The following is a 25,370-nucleotide window of genomic DNA, read 5'->3' as shown; positions in this document are numbered from 1 at the left end:
TTAGGTGTGGTGCCCTTAGCTTAGCACTCGTTTGGCATTGCGTCGTATAATCTTTTAGATCGCAGAAGAGAATTCACGCGCACGTTACGTGGCGAATATCATGCTTTTCGACATGCAACCCGTTCATGATGCTACCAGTTGATCAAGACTGGCCGCAACTCTCTACCCATTATCTTCCGCTTTGTCATAAGTGACAGGAAGTATCATGATCGGTGTGACACTGCCAGCTTATCTTCGAGCACTGAAGACACTAAAATCACGGCCTTGCCTTTTCGTGTGTAGAGTTGGGGTCGTACGCCGTGTCACTACCTCGTTGATCGCTTCGCGAGCCTCTAGACATATGCACACAGCAGCACCCACAATTCTCGAGGAGAGACGAAATTCTACCGTTCTAAAGTATGTACTCCACGAAATCTCCGACGCTATCTACAAGCCCTCTCCCAAGGCCACCACCTTCTCCCTACATCGCCTCTACACCATCACCGTAGCATTCCCCATGCCACCCGAACTCGCAACCCCGTTTCGACTCAGCAGTGCCTCAAAGTTCTGATTCGCACCCGCAGTAAAGTCATGCGTGATGTAGTTATACACATCATGCACAGGAATCGATGCGCTGGTCGAAGACGGGTTCGACACTTTGCTCTGCGAGCACGCGAAACCAAAGCGCTTGCTGCTGCTGTTGGGATCGATGCGCACGGCACCGGAGGAACCGGTGTAAGTTGTGCAGCCGGTGCATTTTACGGTGAATTGCCAATGCGTATTGTTGGATTTGTTGCCGGTTGTGAGGGGCGTGTAGGTTGCTGAGGTGTATTGTTGGGGTGTAGAGTGGCCACTACGGTGGGTGTTAGTATTTTCGCGGTTGCCACTTGGGTGGTACGACTTACGTGGCCCACCGTGAAGATACGGTTGGTTTCTGGCCGTTAGGGTATGCTACAGTGAGAGGGTTGCGGATCATGCTACCGCCCCAGGCGAGACCAACCCAGCCGAGGACGTTGGGCGCGACGACTTGAAGAACAATGTCGTATGGTTGGCCCGCTGGCACATTGGCGGGTTGCGCTATGCGGTAGATAATGTTCGCTGAAAGTGTCGCGGCCGCTTTGGTCTCAGAGAAGGTGAAGCCAGTTTCTGAGTCTACGTAGCTCACGGCGCGAGGCGCGAGGTGTTGTGTTTCTGACGTAGGCCATGCTTGAGCTAGAAACTGTTAGTTGAAAGCATCATCCGTGTTCAATTGCGATACTCACCGAGGCTAGCTAGAGCCGCAAGACTGAAGGCAAAGCGCATCTTGATCAATCGTCAATCTTTGAGGCTACGCGTAGTTATCTAGCAGCGCTATCGCAAGGCATACAGAATTTGAAGGTAAAAAAGGAACGAAAAATACTCTACGTGTGACAAGGAAGTCCTGGAGAAACAAGATACCTTAATAAAACCAATACACACTCGCCAAGATGCCGCGCCTGAGATCCATCCACTCGAGGCCCACAGTGTAAAGTACAAAGCGGCGATATACAAGCACGCGTGCAAGATAGACTAGAATAGAACTTGTCTTATCCAGGTTGAGACCTTACTGCCACGCGTGACTGACTTCATCACAACCCGGATGTGAGGTTCAAAGGCTTCTGGAATGTGGGTCAACATCCACAGGAATGCCTCCGATTACTACTCCAAGCTAGCCTCGAACTCTCTTTGGTGGCTGTGACCATGCGAATACGGAAGATATGCTGTTTGTGGAAGGTCGCAAAGGGAGGAAGGATGGCGCTGTGTTGGCTGTGAGAGGCTCGTGTATTTACCCGCATAGTGTGTATAGTGAGGATAGATGGCTTTGTGTATCGATCAAGTGGAGATATGTTGCCACGCCCCCGGAAGCATGGATACGATTATGGCGATGTCTACGTCCCTGGATTAGCAGGGAGCGGAAATGCAAATCGAAGAAAGCGATGATCAATTGCGTTGCAAAGGCTGAAAGACAATAGCACTGCTCACGGGTATGCGCAAGCGAGATTATCGTGATGTCGAGTCGTATTGACAGGATGTACCCCAGATGTAACATGTCGAAGGCGGATGGTACTACAAGCGAGCGCCACTGTATGCATCTCGCTCCGAATCGCTTCCCCACATCTCGCTTGTGGGGCAAGACATCCACGCGGAGTTCACGTGGCTAGTCGCGTGTGGCGCGGCCAAGCCCGTCATACTATGAGACCCTCGTAAATGGCGAGGGGTTGTCGAGATTGATGTTCGCTTTGTATCATACAAAGATGTGAACAAAGCAGTCGCCGTCGGTCCATCAACGCTTCGCCCTGACATCTTTCTTCCTGGTGTTGAACCCGCCGGCATCGGGGTCTATGAAGTGAGCTAAAATCCTGAAAACGTCGGAGAGGTTCTGCGAGGAATGATGACGTGTATCGCTTGCGCAATATCGTTATATACACGGTGTTGATGATCGTTAGTCTCGATAACAGGATACAGCATAATAGAAACATGTGTTGTTACAGCTCGTGCATGAATTTTGGTTCATGGTGTTACCATGGTAAGTACTGCTCAACCTTCCGTGAGCTTCTGCATCTTCTGCGCAACGACGCAGATCGATCTCATGATGCCCATTTTCGCGTGTTGTGCGCCACCAGATCGCGCGAACCAGAAAGCGGTACCAGCAACAGAAGCCAGCACCAGACCGGCCACGCCGTTGAGGATCTTGGCCTGCCTCTGTGCCGCTTGCCGAACCTCGGAGTATCGCATGTTGCTGAATGTGACTCGTGAATACTGTGTGGCCCAGCCAATGCTCGGAACGTAGATATAGAGTTGCTCCTCCACCCACTTCCGCAGTAGATATAGAGGCTTCTTGACGTCGCTTGCCATCTCGCGATAGTTCCCGTCGGCAAGATCGTTGATGGTGTGTGCGTCAGGAGTGCGCTCCTTGGTGTATTCGTCTAGTGCCTTTGATCGATCGTTGGGATACCTGTCGATGAAATCGAAAAGAACGCGGACGTCTTCCAGTCCAGCATTCATTCCTTGGCCGTAGAATGGTACCATGGCATGGGCCGCATCTCCTAAGATAACGCCAGAATCTCCGTAGTGATATGGAGTACACTTGATCGATATCAAGGGCAGGTGCTGATTAGATGTGTACTGCTTGCGGAGATCGTCTTCGGTGATGAGTTCAGGAACCACGCCGGGGAACTTCTCATTGAAGTACTCGACTACTTTTCCAGACGCGTCCAATTGGTCAAAGCCTTCCCTGGTCAAGAAAAGCGTTGATGTAAAAGTCTTGTCTAGGTTTGGGAGAGCGATGAACATAGATTCGTCCTGGGGCCAGATGTGTAGGTAGTTTGGAGGTATTCGGAATTCGCCGTCCGGTGTGGCTGGAACATTGAACTGGCACCAGAGTTTGTCGATGTACTCTTGCTGAAACGACATGGGCACAAACTTCATCAAGTGATATCGCACCGCCGAGTGTGCACCGTCGGCACCGATCATGAGATCGAAGTTGATTTCGAACTCGTCGCCCTGTTCTTCGGGAGACTTGGTACGATGCTCAAACCACGCGGTCTTCTTCCGGAAGTCTGCACCTACCAACTTGTGATTGAACATGAGCTTGACGTTAGGCATGGCCTCTAGATGGTCAAGCAAGGTCTTGTTCAAACCTGTCCGATCCATAGCCAACAAACTCTACCCAAATTAGCATGAGATCAATAGCATGCGACCACACTGTACTTACTCTCCCTCTCGCATCATAGATCTGTGGCTGTCGAACATACTCGCCATTCTTCCTGATATGGATCATGCGACCATGCATGGGGAACGTCTCTGCCAGGACTGCATCTGCCAGATCGGATAGTCCGGTCTTGCGAAGGGAGTGGATACCTCGCTCTGACAGAGCAAGATTGATAGACTTGGAGAAGTTTAACGGTGTGGTGTTTGGGTCTCGAAGATCTGGCTAGCGTTAGGTCACTCGCTAGCACCGAGATGGTTTACAGATCATTATCTCACCTGCTCTTAGCTCGTAGACATCCACTTCAAACCCGCGTACAGCTGCATAAAGCGCGGCCAAGGAGCCTACTGGCCCGGCTCCGACCACAACTACTTTCTGAGTCATGGTGGTAAGGAGGTAGTGGGGAAAAGTTGGAGTAAAAAGATGGTTGGTTCACTGGTCTGTGCTCAGAAGCGGCGTGGTGTGAGTTGGAGAGCAATAGGAGGAAGAAAGAAAGAAGGGTGGAAATACATCGTCCGCAAACGAGGGAAACGCGAGACACGGGTGAAAATTATCAAACCATTACCAGGGATCCAAAGAGTCAGATATGATGGCAAAGTAGGGCAGATGATGCACGTCAAGACTGGAACGGGTAAGCGCGAGCTCTGGTTCAAGTTGGCTACTTAGTAATCGGTGATCGGCGGCCGGCGGCCTGGACCCCTGCACGAATTCCGACTTGACGATGCCGTGGGACGAACGAAAGTCGCAGTTCACCACTTCCTCCGTGCGCAAACCGTTGCCTCGCACATATAGGTTCCTTGCGCGCTGTACAGTCGAGTGCACGTGAATACCAGGCCACCTCCGCCTCGACCACACCCTCTACACGCCCTATACCACCGCACGCGATGGCCACAGACGCCCCGCGCAAGTGCGCAGGCAAAGACTGCGAGAACGATGCGAGTTCTCTCCAATGTCCGAACTGCCAGAAGCTCGGAAAAGAGAACTACTTCTGCTCGCAGGATTGTTTCAAGCGCAACTGGGTACATAGTGAGACTGCTCTTACACTGCAGACAAAACAATCTAACGGCCCTCTAGGCTGAGCACAAGAAGGAGCATAAATCACAAAGTAGTATTCTCCAAAGTATCTTTACGCCGAAAGTTGTTTCTCACCCGGATCCAGCCACTGGCCACTACAACCCGTTCCCTACCTACTCGTACACCGGCGCCCTCAGACCCGTATACCCGCTCTCGCCGCGACGCGAAGTCCCGAAGCACATAAGACACCCAGACTACGCGAAGGACGGCATACCGCGCTCGGAGCAGGTGTTTGTCAACAGGAACAAGATCACGATTCTGAATAAGGAGGAGCAAGATGCGATGCGCAAGGTGTGTCGGTACGGGCGCGAGATTCTGGACATTGCAGGAAGAGCCGCAGTGCCTGGTGTCACCACTGACTACATCGACGAGCTCGTACATAAGGCTACTGTCGAGCGTGATGTAAGAGCGACAATGTCAGGGAATCAGAAAGTCTTGTTAACCGCAATAGTCTTACCCATCGCCCCTCAACTACTGCCACTTCCCCAAGTCCGTATGCACGTCGCTGAACGAGGTCATTTGCCACGGCATCCCTGACCAACGAGTACTCAAAGACGGCGACATTCTGAACATCGATATCTCCGTCTACCATGGCGGTTTTCACGCGGATCTGAACGAGACGTTCTACGTTGGAGACAAGGCTTTGGCAAACCCCGATGCTGTACGCGTCACCGAGACAGCGCGAGAGTGCTTACAAAAGGCCATCGAGATCGTCAAGCCAGGCACACTGTTCCGTGAATACGGAAACGTCATCGAGAAGCACGCAAAGAGCAAGAACTGCAGCGTCATCAGGACATACTGCGGGCACGGCGTCAACCAGCTCTTCCATTGCGCACCCAATGTTCCTCACTACGCGAAGAACAAGGCAGTTGGATCGGCAAAGCCCGGCATGTGCTTCACCATCGAGCCTATGATTAGTGTTGGTTCGCATAGGGACAAGACGTGGCCAGATGAGTGGACGAGTGTCACGCAGGATGGCTCTCTGACAGCGCAATTTGGTAAGCCCCGCAGATGCATCAATGTGTCCACTCATGACTAACACGCTACAGAACACACACTACTCGTAACAGAGGATGGCGTGGAGGTCTTGACTGCAAGACTGCCAGATTCGCCAGGTGGTCCGGTATCGATGCCGGGAGCCACAAACGGTGAAACGAATGGCGAAGCGAAGGCAGCTGCTTGAGGATGATTGAACACTTGGGGATAACATAGCTATACGATACTTTCTTAGACTACGCATAGCGTGGTTCGAGAGCACGAGGCCTTTGAGGTTCATCAGCATTCGCGTGATGGCGGCTTGTAGTTATGTTCATGTTGTTGGCAGCCATATCTTGCACACCTAGTTTCGTTTCGACGAAACAATCCGGCCGTCTGTGAGATCACCAACCTTCGGTCAAGCTTCGGTCGGACGGTGTTGGCCCGCTCAACGCACACCCGCAAGCGAGGCGAATGACGCTAGTGGTGGTGCCTGCCCGCCGTCCAGGGAAGCAACTCGTGTCTCCGCCTCAACGTCATCCAAACATCTCTGCCCAACGCCCGCCAGAATTTGAGCGACCTCGCAATCGACGTTATTACTCAAGACTCTACCGTCGCATCACCGTCGTGTAACCCCACCGCTCACCCACGTCATCACAACCTCTAGCCAGGCCCCGCGCACGAGCTAGCTTCCCGCGTTCTAGCTCGGCAGCCTGCAAACACACGACCGCATCCGAGTGCTGAACCTCTGTCGACCACCTGTCCATTCGTATTCAGGTGTCTACTGGCGACATCGCTAGTCTATTTTAAACCTTCTATACGCCAAAGCCGTGCTACGCAGCACACGACACTCCCACAATGACTGGCGAAGCATGGTTGTACCTGTTGGCGGTGCTGATAAATGCCGTCAATCTGTTCCTACAAGTCTTCTTTACTATCATGTACAGCGATCTGGAATGGTAAGTCGACCCCAGGCATACAATGCCATATCGTAGCAATCTACGCGATACGGCCCGTACCTTGATCGGCACATGCTAATTTTGCGCCAGTGACTACATCAACCCCATCGATCTCTGCAACCGCCTGAACACCTACATCATCCCCGAGGCCGCCGTTCACGCTTTCCTGACCTTCCTATTCCTCATCAACGGATACTGGATCGCATTGATCCTGAACCTACCTCTGTTGGCATGGAACGGAAAGAAGTACGTAGCAGGGCCGGACTATACCAAGGAATAAGGACAATGCTGACAGTCCCAGGATCTTTGAGAACCAGCATTTGTTGGACGCAACGGAGATCTTCAGGAAGCTCAATGTGCACAAGAAGGTACGATGAGAGGATACCGAGTATATGGCGATAGGCTAACAGCCACACAGGAATCCTTCATCAAGCTGGGTTTCCATCTGCTCATGTTCTTCTTCTACCTCTACAGCATGATCGTCGCCCTCATCCGCGACGAGTCTCACTAGGTGGAGACTGCGCCCATCGTCTTGGTCGTAGCTATATTCGCGGCTGTACTGATTACGGTGGGCTACGAAGAGCAAGTCCAGGGACGGCTAAAGATTAACGGATAGATACACTTGATATCCGGCTCGGGGAAGCGAGCCACGCGTGCGCATATTGCTAGCGGGAGGACTGATTGTTGGTTTAGGATAATGCGGGATACCTGGAGCGACAGGTTTGGGGTTGGGAATTCACCCAGGAGGGATTAAACGAGTTATGGGGTATGATAGCGTTATGTTAGCCTCGTGTAAATGCACCATAGTTTTCACATGTAACTACGCAATGCATAGTCGGGTTGTGGTCCGTGCTCAGCCACCCACATTTTCTGGTGAGCTGGGAAGCTTCCATCTACAACTTCGCGTCCGACACTCTGCGCCATCCACCTTCTAGCCTTGCCGAACCCTAATATCGACACCGTCGCCAGTTCCCGCCCACTACGCGACCCACAACCAATCCTCATAACAGCGAGAATGCCCGCCGGAGGCTCGGGCAGGGTGCCAACTGGGTTCGCTGCAGAGACGTACATCAGCGACCACACCTTCCGCCAGGGTCAGCGCGCCATCGAGAGCGGCGCAGGGTCGAAGAAAAGAAAGCGAGAAGGCAAGGGCGATTCGAGTGTCGTGACTGGCGCAGGCGCATACAAGGGACCATGGGCGAAGTATGAGGAAGAGAGGCCAGATGCTGCCTCAGACGATGAGTTCGGGTCGGACGTTGAGGTGGAAATAGTTTACGAGGAAGACGAGATTGTCGACAACGCTGCGCCCGCGCAAAAGAAGCTCGCTGGCACAGACTACCGCGATACCGAAGCCGAGGGCGAGACGAGCGAGTTTGTAGGCAGCCAGCAGTACGACTACCAGGGCCGGACGTACATGCATGTGCCCACAGATCTCGACATCAAGCTCACCGGCGATTACGAGCCCAAGAACTTCATACCGAAGAAGCTGATCCACACCTACAAATACCACACCAAGTCGATTACCCAGGTTCGCTTCATGCCTGACAGCGGACATCTCCTACTTTCCGCATCCGCCGATTCGAAGATTGCGCTATGGGACGTCTATCACCAACGCGAGCTCCTGCGAACATACTCTGGGCATACAAAGTCGGTTGTCGACATCGACTTCAACCCCAGCGGCACACAGTTCATATCAGCTAGTTACGATCGCTTCATGAAGCTATGGGACACAGAGACAGGAAAGTGCCTGAACAAGTTCACAACTGGCAAGACACCGCACGTGGTGCGCATCAACCCCAGTACACCACACGAGTTCTTGGCCGGTATGAGCGACAAGAAGATCCTGCAATACGACACAAGGAGCGGAGAGATGGTACAGGAATACGACCACCATCTGGGGCCTGTCAACACAATCACCTTCTGCGACGAGAACCGCCGCTTCATCACCACATCAGACGACAAGTCCCTACGCGCGTGGGAATACGGCATTCCCGTACCTATCAAGTTCATCGCCGAACCCTACATGTTCTCCATGGTCCGCTCCTCACCCCACCCGTCAGGCAAATACGTTGCCTTCCAATCGTCCGACAACCAGATCACCGTATACAGCTCTACCGACCGCTTCCGACAGAACCGAAAGAAGAGTTACAGAGGGCACAATGTGGCTGGATATGCACCAGACGTGGCGATCAGTCCAGACGGGCAGTTCATTAGCTCGGGTGACAGTGGAGGTTTCTTGTGCTTCTGGGACTGGAAGACGTGCAAGATGTACCATAAGATTCCAGCGAGCGATGCGCCTGTACTGTCAGTACAGTGGCATCCGAGGGAGTCGAGCAAGGTGGTTGCTGGTGATCTGAATGGTGCTCTGAGATTGTACGATTAGACGTGGAGGTTCAGGGAGCGGATATAGCGATACCCAATGCATTCGATACCAATTGATGACGATCTTGACTCATTGGCTGCCCATGTATGCCGCGCTCGATAAGCAGCCCAAGTCACACGTTGAAGATGCTATGCCTCCGACGGTTCACCGGCTCTGCGTTGGCATACTGGAAATTAACAATGTCCCTCGGCCCACCTTACTGCGCATGCGCAGCGTAGTTGGCGAGCAGTTCAGTCCTGACTTCTCCAGCAGTTCACCGGCTATGCGCTGGCAAACACCTGGACCATATGCGCAGTTGCGCAATCCAGAGCCGCGCAGTCGCCACAACTACCTGCTCTGAGTCAGTGCGGAATGAACACCCACGTGACTCGCGTGCAGCCTCGCGACAGCCTTGCTCGGATTGATGGCCTCCCGCTATGTACGCAACAACCCCGCCATGCACCAGGACCCTTCCACTGCGCCTCCTACCCTACTCCACAACACCGCCTTTTGCCTTGACATATCTGCCCTTTTTCCCATTACATGCCCCTGTCTTCATTATCGGACGCCGCCGATGAGCTCTTTACCGTTGCATCTCGGTGAATGCTTTGCAATGCTGCCTGCAATAGCTCCAGGCACCTACATTGCCTCCAGCCCCCACACCCCATCTTCTTTCGGTCAACCGGTGACTTTCTCATTCACCAGTCCTGTCCGCTTTGTCATTATCCGTTTCGGGCACCGCTGTCGCCTGGGGTGTCAGGCACGTCACTGGGTAACGCGTCTCTGACAGATTTCCTGCTGCCTTTTCATAGGTTCGATTCGCTTGATGTGCCTTGCAGGAGATGGCTGCAACGCGTACGCCCTCTGCGCCATGCGAGTCACCACCTCGATCCTTTCTAGCCGTGACCCGACCTTAGTCGACGCCGATTGAACTGGTTCCTTCGGTAAATCCGCACCCGCCGATGATGACTCTTCCTCTTGGCAGTTCAAATGGTGAACCGAAAGTGCAGCCTAATCGCTGATTCGCGCACACGCGTGTCCTGCCTCAGGACTTGTCCCGAGGTGAACATAGCCACGCGTGTGAATCATCGCAATCGCGCAGTCATTCACCTCGACCACGCGCCTAGCCCAGCTATCCAGGCAACGGCGTTACATTGAGCGTTAGGAGAACTCCGATGGCGACAAAGAACAGTCAACGTTGCGAGTGGTGAGTCTTCCTAGGTTGGCGGCCTCAGGTATTGTCTGCCTGGAATAAATAGTCGTAGGTCGAGGTGGATGGATGCTATCTTTCTTCTCTTCATCAGTCAATCGATCAATTATCTACAGTCATATCAAGCATATTTCGAGAAGAGTGACAGTTGTCCTCGTGTTGGTCTTCAGTCAACGGTCTACCTTGGATTACAATCACGATACGCCCTTTTCGTCTCGTATACACCCGATACAACTCTATTACCGTCTATCACACAGCACACGCCGATCACTCATCTGATCTTCTCGAATCACAACTGGCAGCCAAACGCCTCCAACACCCTCAACACCAACCAACCATGTCGTCCAGCTCATCTTACGGCTCTTACGGCCAGAGCAAGGGTGCCTACGCATCCCGTCCCTCGACATCTTCCACATGTACGTTCCCAAATTCTATCAGATCACCCCAAAGATATGACTCTAACACTGTTGCAGCCTACTCTGCCGCCTCATCGAGCCTGTACACAAACTCCGGTAGCTCGTCACGCAGCAAATCATACAAGAACCCGCCAGTCATTCACAATGGAGGCGGAAAGATCAACGATCCGAACACGTCTACTTCCGCGCCAAATGGGGGATACTACAACTAGACGAGGCGGTGGTCGTCTAGCGGCGTGACTCATGCCCGGATGGAGATCACAATGTCTTTTTGTGCTACTACTGCTTTCCTTCGGATTTTTTACCGGCATGTTATGGCGTTCGGACTGGGATTCATTGGTTACAAGATGGTCAAGGCTTCGGTGCTGAGGGCGTATAATACTGGCTTGCTTGCTGGTACTTCTTTTCGCCCAAATTCGGGCCCAAATTTCTTAAGTATATGTTTTTGCTGGCGGGTCGAGGTCCTTTTATCGGGTTGCATCTCCCCTAATCATTCCCTTTGGTATGATTCTTATCTAGTATTTGTACAACAGATAGTCCAAACAACACATACACATATTGTGTCTTGTCCTACATCATCTCGCACAACGGAAATCTGTGTGAAGTGCGAGCGAATGAGTCTCTTAATGGCCGACTGCCCCATACCATCCCAGTCCCAGAACAGCGCCGATGATAATCGCTATGGCAGGCGGCACACCAAACCAAGCCGTCTCCGCATATGCCATAGCAGCAACAACCACCCACCACGGCTCATCTGCCAAACTCCTCCCATCACTGCTCTCCGGCGTCAGATAACCAATCTCCCAAAGTCTATACACAGCCGTGAACACCAGTCCCACAGCAGTCGCGTTGATACCTCTTAGCAGACTAGCCACCCAAGCCTTGGTGCGCATAACCTGCCAGATAGACTGCACACCGACTGCGAGCACAATGCCAGGGAAGAAGATGCCAATGAAACCAAGGAGGGCGCCCACGATGGTCGGTGTAGAAGCAGGAGCTGAGGCGATGGCCAAAGCGCCAAGGTAAACCGCGAAGTTGAAATTGGGGCCGGGGAAGGCTTGGATGATGGCGAGGCCCAGGAGAAAGTCTCGGGGCGATACCCAGCCTGGGTCTACGACGTAGGAGCGGAGGAGGGGGATCACTACGGGCCCGCCGCCGAAGATTATGGTGCCGGCTAGATACCTGTGCAGTGTGAGATTAGTGGGAAGAGCTGGATGGGTAGACAGGGTGCTTACATGTTGGAGAAAACATCGAAGGACCGGGTGCTGGATACCGTTCCACGGATGACCATAACGACGATGAATGAGATAAGGAATCCCACGATAAGCGACATGCCAACCTTGACCGAGATGTTATGCGTCTTAACATCAGCTACAGGCTCATTCGTCGCAATCACATCATCAACAACTGGATGTTCACCTGCATGACTCCTCCCTGCCTCTTCCTGCTCAGGCACAATACGATCAGTCGAGCTACCCGTCCCAACCCTCCTCTTCACAGCTTCCGGTCGCTGAAGTTCAATAGGTATGGTCTGCGTGGTAGCCGAAACTTCTTCCGCATCACCTTGTTCATTCCTCGCTCTCCTCCTCTTAGCCAGATACGCAGCTCTCATCTTACCCACGCGCCGCCCAAGCCAGACATCCCATACCACCGTCGTGAGTCCACCGATAACAATCAACACGGGGAAGAACCAAAGCGCATTATAACACAGTCCCGCACACGCACCGAAGATCACCAGGATACGTGTTACACGGTCTTTAATAGCCTTTTCAGCTAGTTGAACAGCAGCTAGTGCGACAATACCGACGGTACTGGCGTTGAGACCGGAGAGCAGGGCATACACGATGGGTGGGAGGCGTTCGGGCATCTTTTGCACGCCGAGTGAGAGACCGTACATGCCGATTGCGCCGGGGAGACTCCAGAGGAGGAAGGCGAAGACGGCGGAGACTATACCCGCGTGGAGGAGGGCAATGCAGAAGCACATCTTGGTAGACGCGGGGCCGGGGAGTGCTTGGCAGATTGCGAAGAGTTCTTGATACTGGGGAGTGTTGTTAGTTGCGCGGCATTCTGTTGTAGAGGTAGTCGAGGGAGTGGTTCATCTCTCCATCTTCTCATCCGGTCTCAAGAAGATTTCCTAGCTCTTCCTTGAAACCCAGTTCATTGGTACTTCTACCATAGAGCTTACTACTACGCATCTGCACACGCATACTTACAGTCTGTTCATCCAACCACTTACTCCCACCCTGAAACCCCACTCCCTCCACAAACCTGCGATGCAGAATCTGGAAATGCACAGGCGGCCCTCCAAAGGCAGTGAACCCTAGATCCCACATGCGGGTAAACACTTCGACGAGACGCCATTGGATCTTCTCGGTATTTGCCTGCAAGTGCGCTGGAGGAGGCGCGGCGCGATGACTGCGCCGCCGAAGCGAACTTATGAGTGACTGAAGTGGCATTGGTAGTGATGGTTACCTCATGCGCGTTGTCGTGATGCGATGGTTGTGCTAATGGAAGGATGGACTATATCCTCGAGAGGAATTGAAGCTGGGCACACGCATCATGCACAGACAGACGCGCAGAAGCCAAGACGCTTCAGTCGCGAAGAAGACGTGATGAACACTCATTGTCCAATCATTGCGCCCATGTGTTGCGACATCTGTGGCTTGCCTAGGTTCGTCGTGGCCAAGACATGGCGGTTTGCGTTGGGGAAGACGCGAGCAGGGGAGGGCAAGTTTAGGCGGGTCTGTCACTTCGTGGTTGTGATTGGTCATGTCAGTGCCCACTAGCGTGAGGTGGAACGTCCCAATTAGGCAGGTTCTCATGTCCGTTGATTGCAGCGCTCGTGAAGATACCATGGAGGCCTTGAGCGTCGTCGTAGTCTAGGTGACGTTGAAGTGAACAGATACTCTGCAAGTTGTATGAAGTTTACCGATCATTCTTTTCACTACTCCGACATCAAAAAAGTGAGAGTAGCTCAAGTAGCACTGAAAGCCTGCCGCCTATTGCGGTGCACCTAGGCAATGATCAGACGGCTTCGTCTACACTACGCTCCTGTGGTTTTCAACGTCCGCATTGACTTTGCGACGTCTACGTCAACGCTCTAGATCTGTACAGATTCGATTGTAGTATTTATCTAACGACTGACATGCTATCACAGCGATACTTCAAAGAAATAAGAGAATACCTAGGTAAAGTATCTAGCGATTGGACAGTCCACCGGACCAAACATCTCACCCTTCACTCCCACACGACGTACAATCATTTCCAGTTCTAGCACTGAACGCTCCAGTTGTTCCACTCAAAGTCAGGCGTGATATCGCGATCCTGGTCCGTAGCCGTGTACGACATAGTGACCTCGCCATCCTCACACTCATCAGCATCCGCGTGGAAGAATATCTCGCAGCTACCCATCTCAGAGATGCGGAAACACCCGTGCGGCTCCGCCGTATCTTCACACTCTACATCGTCGTCCCCTTCGTTGAAGTCAGTAGAGGTGATGCAGTCTTCTTCGAAGACCTCAAACTTCCAGGCTTTGATAAGCGCGGGAGCGAGGAGAAGAAGAGCGGTGGCGAGGGTGAACTTCATGTTTGCTGTTCGGGAGTTGGTGATTCGTTCTGGGTTTCTGCTTCGCTGGTTGACTGGGCGGCTTCTCGTAGCTCCTTTGCGTATCGAGGGTGGTAGATGACTTGGATGTGCTCGTTCTCCCACTCGACGACTGAGGTACCCTTGGTAGATAGGTGGTACTTGACAAGGGAGCGTCTTAGTTGCGGCTCTTCGATCTTGTTGGGAATGACAAAGTACAAGTCTTGCTTCTTGTGGGGATTGTAAAGAAGGTATTTGATAGGATGGGGAGAGTCGTCTTTCAGGTCGTAGACGTACTGTCTTCGGAGAGTGTCAATCCAATTGCCGTTTAGGTTGCGTGTTGTCATTCTGAGAAGAAAGAAGAGACAGTCGAGGGGGTATTTATGGTTTTCCGTTGGCTACATGTTCCAGCCTCCGTTGTTCACCACCCCCGTCGTTGTCGTCTATAGGCGTCCTGTATGTTTCGTATTTGAACGTGTGATAGGCCCGGTCGTTCAACAACAGCTGTTTACTTGGCGACGTAGTCGTAATCCTTCTGCTCGTCCTGCCTGGGTGGCACTCAGAATGTCTCCCAGTAAGCAACGGTGTTCCTGTCACTCCTACTGGCTCCAGCTGGAGTTTCGATGCGGCCTTGTGTCAGTCACGCCAGACGAGAGCGATGAACAGCTCAGAGTAAGGCAGCATATCCTTACAGGGCGACTTCTTAGGTGAGATACGAAGTCAACAACTAGACGATCGCAGCAGAAAGTTGACAAAATCCCGAAGTGACCTGGATTATAAAGACTTGGCTGCTAAGACAGCTCCATCTTCATGCATCAGTCTTGACATCACATGTTCCGCGATTGGTTCGGGACGAAGCGCTTCGGTTGCTGCTTACCTCATGCGGGGGCGGGAAATCCGTCGCTTCACCCAACGGAGAACAAGATCTGATGGTAGCATTACACATTCGGCGATTCTTGGCGCTAAGAAAGAGTTCATATCGTGTCCGTCTGCTGAATCATCCTAGGATCACGCCCAGAATCAGCTAGATGGCAGGCAGGCGATGGAGATGATAGGCCCAGGACCATGTAAGCGTACTGAAAGAGCTCAGGCATACTGAGACACTGGCTGAGTATAGTTAGAAGCTCGCTCTGGAAACGACGGCCATAATGCTAAGCCAGTCAAAGCGTCAAAGTCTTCGTGTGGGCAAGCGATGATCGACGGGTTCTTGGTGGCAGCTCTCCAAGACTCAGTCAGACGGGGCACAGTGAGCTTGAGAACGACGTCTAGGCATAGTCTGTGGGATTTGTAATAAAGTAAAATCGAAGGAGAAGTTCTTCAGTTGCCAGCATGATGTTCAAGGACCCGTAGCGATCATGTGGACAGCGTCGTCGGCATATTCCAGGGATTGGCCTAACATCGAGCTTGCACTGCGCCGTGTCGAGGTCGATGAGGCGGAGAGTAGAGCTTGCTTCGTTTGAACGCTTCGAGATACCAGGTTCAACATACTACGCCCGCGGATAAAGTCCGTCGATTACTGTGACGAAAATGCATGCAGACATCCAGTGGCTCACACGCTTCCGCATGAGACGACCATTACTGCATATGCGTTAGTGATCTCACAACCTTGAAAGTCTTACACTTTTATATAGTTCTGGTCCGCGAGGTCAGTGTACACTTGATGCACGGAAGTGGTGGACGCTGTGATTAGCAGTGTGAACGGGATTTCCCGAGCTGCGATGGCTGTGGAAAGCTGGCCGAGATGGACCGGTCCCGCCGCGCAATCGTTCATTGGAGATGACAGACGCGTCATGATGAAGGCTGTAACCAAGCCAATGCAAATAAGATTGACGGCTGCGCAAGTTGCGATGCAAATCCTGTGGGAACCGGTGACGGTGAGGTAAAGAGCGGAAGATCGGTTGTCCGCCTGTTGTGGAGCTTGTGGAGCTTGTGGAGACGCTTGAGCTTCGCACTGGCACGGCCGCTCTCGCAACGACACCTCAAACTCCCGAAAAGCTCTTTTAGAATTTCTTGATTCTTTACATACTCTCGAATGAATCCTCACATGATTCGTCGTGGTAAATCTCTATGATTCCCGACATGTTCCAGATGATCTTCTCAGATCTCCGTTCAACCCTTTCCTCGTAAACGCCTTCGCTTGTCGCGCGGGAGCCGTAGCTCAAACATCGATCGCATCGACCGTAACGCCCTTGACCCAAGAATACTGCATAGCACGAGCGACCTCCAGAGCCGAGTCGTGAGAAGCCAAAGAACCCACCAAGTATAGACTGGCATCGAGCCCAGCAGTCACACCGCCAGTGGTGATGACGCGCATACCGCCCAGGGGCATGGAAGCACGTCGAGCGATCGACTCGCGGCGGCGAGAGTCGCGCCAGGCGTTGCTGCCCTTGCGAGCGATCGACTTCCTACGAGCATGGCCCATGTTGGTGCCCTCGGGAGCGCTGGGCGGCTCACGCGACTTCTTGATGATGTACCTGTAATGGTGAGCGTTGCATGCCACCGCAATTCAAGGCCTACTTACGGGTTGTCGTCGGGGTTCTCGCCTAGGTCGAAGCGAGCGTTGTTGACAACGTACCGCTCCTCCATGACGTCTGTACGCTCCGACATGTCGCGTCTAGCCGCATCTTGACAGATGGTCTCGAGACGGACGTAGTAGTCTGGGTGGGTTGTAGCGGCAAGGCCCTCGAGCATGCCCTGCTGAGCGAGGAGCAGAGCACCGACGTCGATGGCGAGGATGGTGCGCTCTTTGCTGGGACTCTTCTCCTGGAGCTCGACGTACTTGGTGAGGAGGCCAAGAGGCTCAGACTTGTTCTTGAGGACCTCAAAGACACCCTCACCACCGGGAACAATGACGACGTCGAAGTCCTCAAGCTCGTCGTTGGCGTCCTGAGATGGATGTCAGCGTAGGTTCCTTGCTTCTCGCGGGTGTGCTTACATCATAGTCCATGTCCGCTTTGATGGTGAGACCCTGGACGGACGTCATGGCAGCAGCAGTGCCGACGAACTGGCAGTTGAACGCCTTGCTAGCTGTGGAGTGTCAACAAACATCCAATTGACTGAGCTTCTAAGCTTACACTTGTCCTTGGAGTCCTGGAGGGAACGACTGAGGACCTCAAGCGGACCTGCCACGTCGAGCGTGTTGTAGCCCGGGAACAGGGCAAACAGCACCTTGACCTGCTCGACAGGGCCATCGGTGCTGTCAGCGATTGCACTCATTGTGAATGATTTGGAGTAGGATGTGAGTTGAAATGGACTGAGTAAGTTGTTGAAGTGAGCATGAAGTTGTTGGAGGAGAGAGTAGTAGGAAGGAGCGAAGCTGTCTCAGCTGAGAGGGGTAGCTACTATAGTCTCGTGCCCAAGCACCGCGTCACGTCTGTAGCTCTCCTTCCCCAGATATGCAACCCCGCTTAGCACGGACCGTTTGTCGCTGCAAGTAGTCTAGTCGGCGGGGCAAGAACGTCGATCGAAGCTCCCCGCGTGCTGACCCTTGCTGGCCTGTCTCGATCGCATGCGTCCCTGAAACAACCATGATGAGCTATGAGATGAGTGATGAATAGTGCGAAGCTACTCGGAAGCTAGGTGATTCGTGATTGATCAAGAAATCCAGCGTGAGGGCTGAATGTAGCTTCATTGGAATTCACTCATATTGTCACGCACGGACCATGTGTTCACGAGCAGACCATCAATAAAGCACGACCACAGAACATGTTGCTATCACGAGACATGAAATTGAAGATGGTAAATAGGACACTCAAACATTCTGCGCAAATTGTCTGGCTCTCGGGATATGCCTGGAGACCGCACGCTAGAAAGCATACAAAGTAAGCTGAAACTCAATCGCTCGTTGCAGCTCGGGCCCGCTTGACTACCTAAGTACTGCTTCCTTTTGGCAGAGGCCAGATCGACGAAGCTTCTCAGCTGACAGGATAACGCGCTCTTAAAAGCCTAGTCAGCCTTGCTTGCACGCGTTTCCTTGAATCTGATCCTAGCCAAGGATCCGACTCTCCCAAGGTTAGTAGGGTGGACTTTGTGTCTGCATTGACGCTTTCCACGTTTCGAAGCTCCTTTAAAAGAAGAGAGCTCATGATGGAGAACAGAGAACATGAATGAATCACAGTCCACTGCTGTCCTATGAGGATGAATGATGGCGCAGTAGCGTGGTTGCACCTCATTCATAGAAAACCTTAACAAGTCTCTAGCCTACATTAACATAAAAACATGCAAAGTAGAGGATCTGACGTCAACGTGAGCTCTAGGGCACTTACTCTTTTTCTTAGATGAAGTGGTTGCGAGGTACTGGAGATGTCTCGTGTGAGCGTGAATGGTGGACCCAGACGCACGGACGCTTGTGTTAGCGCGACATTGCCCCAAGTGACAGCATGGAACAAGTCAACCGCAACATGGCTGCACCAAATGATTCCGACGCGTCGCTGGCGGCCGAGTTGAAGCAGACGTCCGCTCAGTCGCCTTCGACCCCCACCGCGGCAGCATTGGCTAAGCAGCCTCCGCCCGAGACGAAAGAGAGCTTATGGCTGCGCCGCCTGTCCATCCTCTCCTTTTGGGTGGTCGTGGTGTTTCTGGGCCTACCAATATGGCTGAAGACAACGGCCATCTACAGGGCAGAGCTGCCACTGCAGGACATGACGGACTGGGCTGAGGGCAAGGTAGAACCCTCCAAAGTATAGCACCCTGTCAACAACATAGCTGACACCGCGGCAGGTCTGTAAGCCAGTCTTCCCTCTGCGCATCGCTGTAGAGGCCCCGATCCCTTCCACGGATGCGCAACATCTCCTCCGTACGACGCAACATGCTCTCGACGATATCAACGACTTCTCTGCCCACCACCTCCGACTGATGCTCGCCGATTCTCCCTCGCAGCAAAACGCCTCGCAACAAGTCATTGTCGATGGAACAAGCATCCAGAGCGATGACAAGGACGTGGCCCTGGTCATCCGACTGATACCTGTCGAGACGGGCACAACGCCACGGTCGCAGCTGCAGCCATATTCCCCAACGCTAGACGTGTACTACTCGCCAAACCAGATTCCATCGCAGTCATCGACTGGCTCGAGTCTCGCTACATTCCTTGCTCAGGAACTACACAACATATTTGGGGAAGAGCAGGCGCAGTTGGCGCACGTCTTGTCGGTAACTTCTGGTGCACATGCTGCCAAAGTGAAGGCGCTTTCTCCAGAAATGTCCGCAGAGCTTCAGCGCCAGTCCACGCGCGCCCTGAAGTATGCTCCAACATACCACCTGACGTTCTCCTTGTTCAGTCCCTCCTACGCACCTTCGCAGTGGGACATCGAGACTGCTCTCCAGACGTACATGAGCCCCCTTCTTGACGCCTTCTCCGCCATCAGCAACTTCACCGTCGATACGCAAGTACAGCTCTACGCAACATTCGCTCCGTCGGTCCGCCAGCCGGAATACGATGAAGCTACAAAGGCATGGACTCTCCGCAAGGAAGACCTTAGTGGGTTCGTGAACGCGGCTGAGTGGCCCCTCAGTCCCAGCATTGGCGAGGGGCCGACCGTCAACTTCATTCTGTATGTACCGGATCACACGCAGTCTCCACTTGTGGTCAGGGAGAATGCAGGGAACAGCTGGTTAATTCCGCAATGGGGTGGTGTACACATACTAAACTTGGAGGGCGAGGCAGACACGCCGGCTGCTTTGACTGCTGAAATGCTCGCACCAGCGATGCACACATTCTCAAATCAGCTCATCTCGTTGTTCGGTCTGCCGCAGAGTCCGGCATCTTTGCCACTTCGCATCTCGACCCTTGAACGCGTCCGAGCTGCATCCCTTATCTTCTCAGCATCTTCCACATTGGGAGCCTTAGCTCAAGTGTACCAGAAGCTTCCTTCTATCCCAGTACCCGATAACGTTGCCCAGTCTACGCAAGAGACGATTGCACATTTACAGCAAGCCTGCGACTTCCTTCGAGATGGCCGTTTCGCAAGCGCTCTGGAACATGCCCGTGCTGCAGAGGTGGAGGCCGAAAAAGCTTTCTTCGAGCGCTCAATGGTCGGACAGGTCTACTTCCCTGACGAGCACAAGGTCGCTGTGTACCTACCCCTACTAGGGCCAGTTGCCGTCCCACTGATCATGGCTGCTTTGAAGGAGCTGAAAGCGGTACTAAAGCGAGGCTGAAGGCCGCATCGCTTGTCTTATTCCTAATACGCCCTGTGGATTCCACAGATCTTGGTACCCAAATCCCACCGGGTCAAATCAATCGCTGACGAATGTCACATGTTTTGAAGTATGTTCCGAGGGAACCAGAATGCCATCCAGAGAGAGACATGAAGTCGCTTCATGAGTCCTGTTTTGTAGTAAAACAGTAAGCTCACGTTGAAGGCACGCTATATTAGTTCGTCGGATGTGCACTGCTGTACGAATGACCCGAATGATGCCCCGCTGCGGGGTAGCGTAGGGTGGAGCGAGCAACCTCTACCATCACTGGTTATGCGACTCATAGGTTCAATATCAACAAGCCCACGTCTCAAATGTTCGCCCTGCTCGGTTATCTCGTGTCCGGTACCTTTCATTGGTCTTCCCTATCCGTATGGCCCCTGAACGTGCTCGGGCGGTGGCTTACGTCGACCACAACTAGTTACATACCTCCACTACTGATGTCTAGATTCGGCGTAGTATGTGTGATGCTGGAGGCGGGACATTGATACCCTCGGTACATAGCGCAACTTCTATAAGACCGATCTGTTTGACGATAAAACTCCTGTATACAACCACAGAACAGTTCTCACCATGCCTCTTTCCACTAAAGCTATCGAAGATATCAAGAGCACACTAGATGGTTTCATTGGAGATGGCTCACCGGGTCTCGCTTTCCACGCTATCGACAAATCGGGCAAAACACTTGTCGAGCATGCTTCAGGTATGCTGGGTGTAGACTCCAAGGAGCCTATGAACACTCAGACTACCACCTTTTGGATTGCTTCTTGCACAAAACTGGTCACTGCAATTGCTGTGCTGCAGCTTGTCGAACAGGGCAAGGTACCGTTGGATGACGCTGAATTCGTCAAGAAAACCGTGCCGGAATTATCAGAGAAGAAGGTCTATGCAGATGGTGTCAATGGTGTTGAGCAAGAGAAGGGAATCACGGTACGAATGCTACTAAGCCATACCGCAGGATTCGGATACCGATTCGCGGATCCGAGGCTCGTAGCGGATGGCATCGAAGGGAGCAGTGGAGACAAACGCGACATTCTCGACGCGAAGCTGGTAAACCAGCCGGGCAGTATGTGGGAATACGGCGTAAGTTGCATCTACATCCTTCGTCCCGTCCCAGGTATTGACAAAATTGCAGGTCAACATGGACTGGGCCGGTATCGTTCTCGAACGCGTCACGGGGCAAACACTAGGAGAATACTTTCAAGAGTACGTCTTCACGCCCGTAGGCATTGCCGCAGAAGGCGCAACCATGTTCCCTTCCAAGGAAGCGCAAAAGAATTTGGCACACATGCACCAACGCGAGACCGACGGCACCCTCAAAGAACGCGAGCACCTCTACAACGGCCCTCTGTCTTGCCCCAAAGAGAGTCAAAAAGAATTCCTCCAGTCCGGCGGCGCGGGACTCTGGTCAAGACCAAGCGAATACGTCAAGATCCTCGCTGCTCTACTGAACGACGGAACGAGTCCACAGACCCAGAAGCGCATCCTTAAGAAGGAGACAGTCGACCTCATGTGGGAGAACCAAATCCCCTCCCAGCCCGACTTTGCACGTGCCAACGTCCCACCAGCGAACCCTTTGCTCGTCAACCAAGCAGCAGATATGTATCCCCAGCCCGGAAACCCTCCTCAGGGATGGGGCTTTGGCGGTTTCATCACAATCGAGCCGGGTCAGTCTGGTCGCGGGGCTAATACGCTGTGGTGGATGGGCTTGTGTAACTGCTTCTGGTGGGTGGACAGGGAGAAGGGGGTTGCGGGTATGCTGGCCTCGCAGGTGCTTCCGAATGGAGATCCTAAGGTCATCCCGGCATGGTTCATGGCCGAGAAGGGGGTTTATGATGGGTTGTAGTAAGAAGCTCGATGGGTACGATGCATAAGGCCTCTTTGATTGGCGGTGTCACGTAGCAAAGCGCGCAAACAGAGGCCGTTGGTCTAAAGGCAGGTGATGGGAAGCAACCGCACTAGAAAAAGAACTCATAATGCCTCCATGTACAGCAGCTTCATTGTCTGCGCGCGCGTTTGCTTGTCAAATGGATACTTGAAGATATAAAGCAAATATCCCCCAAGACGCGAGCAAGAAGAAATATCTATCTCTACTACAAGACGCCAAATTTCTCCACTTCCACCACTCCGACTATCTACTCGTCATCCCAATCCTCAATCTACATTCTACAAGTCAGCAAGCCTCACTCACTACATTTACACAACATCACAATAATCCTCTCCCGCATCCTATCCATCACCCTCCGCTTCGCGCAATTCGTCTGCGCAGCCGTAGTCCTAGTCCTGACATCCATCCTGCTCCACCAAATCCGCCACATGGACGCCAGTGACTGCCACGGCCGCCTCATCTACAGCGTCATGATAGCCGGCATATCGGTCGTCGCATCTCTCCTCTGGCTCTTTCCCACCACGTCTCACATCGTCAATTTTGTCGGCGATCTTATCTTTTGCGGCGCTTGGGTCGCTGCCTTTGGCTTGCTGCAGGATTATTATAGGAATGGTATGGATTGTGGTAGTAACTGGGCGTGGAATCAGATGATGGTTAGGAATGGGATGTGCAGTAGGTGGAATGCGGCTCAGGCGTTTGCGTTTCTGAGCGCGGTGTTTTGGTTCGTAAGTTTTAGTTCGGGGGTGTTGGTCTGGAGGAGGGGTGGTGGCAAGCGGGGAGGTGTGGGTAGGGTGTGATGATGTGCATGGTAGCTTTGCGATGGATGGTTCGCAAGCTGCTTTTTCTTGCGAGACCTGCGACTGCAATACGTGCTTTGCACATTTGGTTGCTGCATCGTTGTGCGGCTTGGAATCTTGAGGAAGCCGCGGACGGGACCTCGGAACGCGCTGTCGCCTTAGACCAGGCCTGGTATAGTAAGAATCATCATCAACACCGACTGAATTTACGCCTTGTAAACCCTAACATACAACTCTCGTCGCCGTGCAAGTCCGAGCTCTAAATCTGCGCTACATAAATGCCCTGCCATCTCGTCTCTGATTCGTTGCTGGTCATCAGGCGTCCAAGGGGTTCGTAGATCCTGCGAAATTCTCCACCCGTCTAGGCTGCCAGCGTCCCCGTCCGGCAAGTTCTTACTTGATTCCTCGGGAAGCGGGATTTCGCACGACGTTTGCCCTAGAGCTGGATCATCAGGCCCCATGGAAGCCTGGAATGTTGTATATGGCTAATGCACTGCACAGGCAGCATGCTGTCTAGGTCTGGCGCCGTCAAATCTAGGTACATGGCGCTTATTGTATAAAGATACTCCATCGTCCGCTCTTCTTGCTCACATCTTCACGGCCGATATTGCATCACATCGCGAAATACTTGCACCATGTTATCACCACTCACTATCGGTCTTGGCTTGCTACCACTGCTCAGCGCAGCGTATCTCGAGGAGCCTCCAACTACTGCGGCTCCAGACACCGTCGCAGACTGCTCATGGTGGCATGTCGCCGCAGAGACCGACACATGCACCAGTATAGGTGCATACTGGGGACTCACAGATGCGCAGTTGACGGAATATGTACGACACGAACGCCACAACACTCTACGCATATACTAACGCCTGAAACAGAACCCAAGTCTGGCTGATGGCTGCAAAGTCATCCCGAATAACTCTTACTGTATTGAGAGGAACTTGGGCAAGCCAGTACCATCATCTGCCACCAGCACCCTTGTGACTGTAACCACCACCAGCCAGACGCCTACGCCTACTCCCACGACGCCTTTGGAGATCTGTGAGGAAGAAGCCGGTAGTTACGCGAGATACTGCCCACGTTGTCTTTACCGTTGCGAGAACTCGACACAGAACATGGCACAGTGCTTCTACAGCACTTTCTTCACTATCAATGGCGTTCAGAGTCAATGCTGGCAGCATGGCGGCAACGATTGTGCGAACCAGGCGGCGGCCGTCGTGTGTCCAGACCAATAAGCCATGTCGCGGCAAGGCAACTATGAAAAGAGGTGGACTAGACCTTCGACAGACATGGTACTGGGTACAGGGGTGAAAGCATTTAAGGAGAGAGCTGATGAACGCCAAGAATAACATATCTAGTTCATGTATTCCAAGATCTCGGTCAGATCTATCGGAGATTTGGAGGGTTACCCTGATGGATCTACTTCGTCATCTTTGTGGGCCGTTGTACAGGCGGCAGGCTATGCACACACAAATATCAGCACAGCGCACGAGTTTCAGCAGAAAATATAGATGAAATCCTCGATTTAGCGGCGGTTGAGAACGGATGAGTTGTGCAAATCTTGGAAGTCCATTGCGGTGATGAGTGACACCGACGGCGATGTCATAGCCGCCAAAATTGACGACTTGCCCACCTCTTCGCATTCGTGATCGCAGTTTTAGCCTCTTAGATGTTGATGCATCTGATACCGTCAATCAGCGTTGAGGAGGTCTGCTAACATGCATTAGTACCGTGACGCAATGGCAAAACACCAGCACGCCAAGTTGTATATGTTTGTTCACATATACTCGACACCACCTCGCCTAAACACAATGCTTGCACGTTTGCATCAGCCGGCATGCAAATAAAGATACGCGATGTGCTTCCCCGCAATCTACATGCTATCTTCCGATGCACGATCTCGCGTTTGACTCCCGAGGAGCTCATCCGGCACCTGACCAGGGAGCTTAACCACCGGCCAAGACAACGTCGACCCACGATATATTAAGCTGAAGCACCAATTCCCACTTAGCGCACGATCGCATACTAGAAAGAGCATGTGTGACCTTTTCACCCCGGATCCACCTATATCAAAGGGCCCAACTAGAGCCTCACCCCCGACGAAATAGGCCCGATAGAATATGTCAAGCCCACATTTACTGGTGGTTGGCGCGATGATTTTATCCCTTCGCAATCAAAATGGTTGCAGACGAGAGTGTGCGGTGGG

At 52.8% G+C, this 25,370-nt stretch overlaps 11 protein-coding genes across 11 annotated transcripts; 6 read left to right on the top strand and 5 right to left on the bottom strand.

The window, feature by feature from the left end:
• Positions 1 to 471: 471 nt before the first annotated feature.
• J4E86_009257 (uncharacterized protein) lies at positions 472 to 1,281 on the bottom strand (the record flags this gene model as incomplete). The annotated part of the gene is made up of 3 exons (XM_051449763.1): positions 472 to 832; positions 885 to 1,191; positions 1,242 to 1,281. The coding sequence occupies 3 exons, from the start codon at positions 1,279 to 1,281 to the stop codon at positions 472 to 474; spliced, it is 708 nt and encodes a 235-aa protein (XP_051299100.1).
• Positions 1,282 to 2,535: 1,254 nt separating this feature from the next.
• On the bottom strand, positions 2,536 to 4,090 carry BNA4 (kynurenine 3-monooxygenase, mitochondrial precursor; the record flags this gene model as incomplete). The annotated part of the gene is made up of 3 exons (XM_051449762.1): positions 2,536 to 3,663; positions 3,713 to 3,927; positions 3,985 to 4,090. 3 exons carry the CDS (start codon positions 4,088 to 4,090, stop codon positions 2,536 to 2,538), a joined length of 1,449 nt encoding a protein of 482 aa, XP_051299099.1.
• A 500-nt stretch (positions 4,091 to 4,590) lies between these two features.
• J4E86_009255 (uncharacterized protein) lies at positions 4,591 to 5,963 on the top strand (the record flags this gene model as incomplete). The annotated part of the gene is made up of 4 exons (XM_051449761.1): positions 4,591 to 4,725; positions 4,781 to 5,182; positions 5,232 to 5,778; positions 5,830 to 5,963. The coding sequence occupies 4 exons, from the start codon at positions 4,591 to 4,593 to the stop codon at positions 5,961 to 5,963; spliced, it is 1,218 nt and encodes a 405-aa protein (XP_051299098.1).
• A 650-nt stretch (positions 5,964 to 6,613) lies between these two features.
• ERV14 (COPII-coated vesicle protein) lies at positions 6,614 to 7,225 on the top strand (the record flags this gene model as incomplete). The annotated part of the gene is made up of 4 exons (XM_051449760.1): positions 6,614 to 6,714; positions 6,805 to 6,960; positions 7,016 to 7,082; positions 7,133 to 7,225. The coding sequence occupies 4 exons, from the start codon at positions 6,614 to 6,616 to the stop codon at positions 7,223 to 7,225; spliced, it is 417 nt and encodes a 138-aa protein (XP_051299097.1).
• Positions 7,226 to 7,729: 504 nt separating this feature from the next.
• On the top strand, positions 7,730 to 9,097 carry J4E86_009253 (uncharacterized protein; the record flags this gene model as incomplete). The annotated part of the gene is made up of 1 exon (XM_051449759.1): positions 7,730 to 9,097. One exon carries the CDS (start codon positions 7,730 to 7,732, stop codon positions 9,095 to 9,097), a length of 1,368 nt encoding a protein of 455 aa, XP_051299096.1.
• A 1,526-nt stretch (positions 9,098 to 10,623) lies between these two features.
• J4E86_009252 (uncharacterized protein) lies at positions 10,624 to 10,914 on the top strand (the record flags this gene model as incomplete). The annotated part of the gene is made up of 2 exons (XM_051449758.1): positions 10,624 to 10,702; positions 10,760 to 10,914. The coding sequence occupies 2 exons, from the start codon at positions 10,624 to 10,626 to the stop codon at positions 10,912 to 10,914; spliced, it is 234 nt and encodes a 77-aa protein (XP_051299095.1).
• Positions 10,915 to 11,325: 411 nt separating this feature from the next.
• J4E86_009251 (uncharacterized protein) lies at positions 11,326 to 12,686 on the bottom strand (the record flags this gene model as incomplete). The annotated part of the gene is made up of 2 exons (XM_051449757.1): positions 11,326 to 11,884; positions 11,938 to 12,686. 2 exons carry the CDS (start codon positions 12,684 to 12,686, stop codon positions 11,326 to 11,328), a joined length of 1,308 nt encoding a protein of 435 aa, XP_051299094.1.
• A 1,286-nt stretch (positions 12,687 to 13,972) lies between these two features.
• Positions 13,973 to 14,631, bottom strand: J4E86_009250 (uncharacterized protein; the record flags this gene model as incomplete). Its single annotated transcript, XM_051449756.1, is given in 2 exon segments — positions 13,973 to 14,324; positions 14,342 to 14,631. The coding sequence occupies 2 exon segments, from the start codon at positions 14,629 to 14,631 to the stop codon at positions 13,973 to 13,975; spliced, it is 642 nt and encodes a 213-aa protein (XP_051299093.1).
• Positions 14,632 to 16,442: 1,811 nt separating this feature from the next.
• J4E86_009249 (uncharacterized protein) lies at positions 16,443 to 17,500 on the bottom strand (the record flags this gene model as incomplete). The annotated part of the gene is made up of 4 exons (XM_051449755.1): positions 16,443 to 16,758; positions 16,806 to 17,170; positions 17,220 to 17,311; positions 17,359 to 17,500. The coding sequence occupies 4 exons, from the start codon at positions 17,498 to 17,500 to the stop codon at positions 16,443 to 16,445; spliced, it is 915 nt and encodes a 304-aa protein (XP_051299092.1).
• A 1,163-nt stretch (positions 17,501 to 18,663) lies between these two features.
• J4E86_009248 (uncharacterized protein) lies at positions 18,664 to 20,440 on the top strand (the record flags this gene model as incomplete). Its single annotated transcript, XM_051449754.1, has 2 exons — positions 18,664 to 18,948; positions 19,004 to 20,440. The coding sequence occupies 2 exons, from the start codon at positions 18,664 to 18,666 to the stop codon at positions 20,438 to 20,440; spliced, it is 1,722 nt and encodes a 573-aa protein (XP_051299091.1).
• A 612-nt stretch (positions 20,441 to 21,052) lies between these two features.
• On the top strand, positions 21,053 to 22,325 carry J4E86_009247 (uncharacterized protein; the record flags this gene model as incomplete). Its single annotated transcript, XM_051449753.1, has 2 exons — positions 21,053 to 21,562; positions 21,615 to 22,325. The coding sequence occupies 2 exons, from the start codon at positions 21,053 to 21,055 to the stop codon at positions 22,323 to 22,325; spliced, it is 1,221 nt and encodes a 406-aa protein (XP_051299090.1).
• Between the last annotated feature and the right edge of the window lie 3,045 nt (positions 22,326 to 25,370).

The sequence above is a fragment of the Alternaria arbusti genome (genome assembly GCF_024043155.1).
Source record: "Alternaria arbusti strain BMP 1465 chromosome Unknown scaffold_16, whole genome shotgun sequence".
Taxonomy (NCBI): Eukaryota; Fungi; Ascomycota; class Dothideomycetes; order Pleosporales; family Pleosporaceae; genus Alternaria; species Alternaria arbusti.
This window is presented reverse-complemented; position numbering and strand designations above follow the sequence as displayed.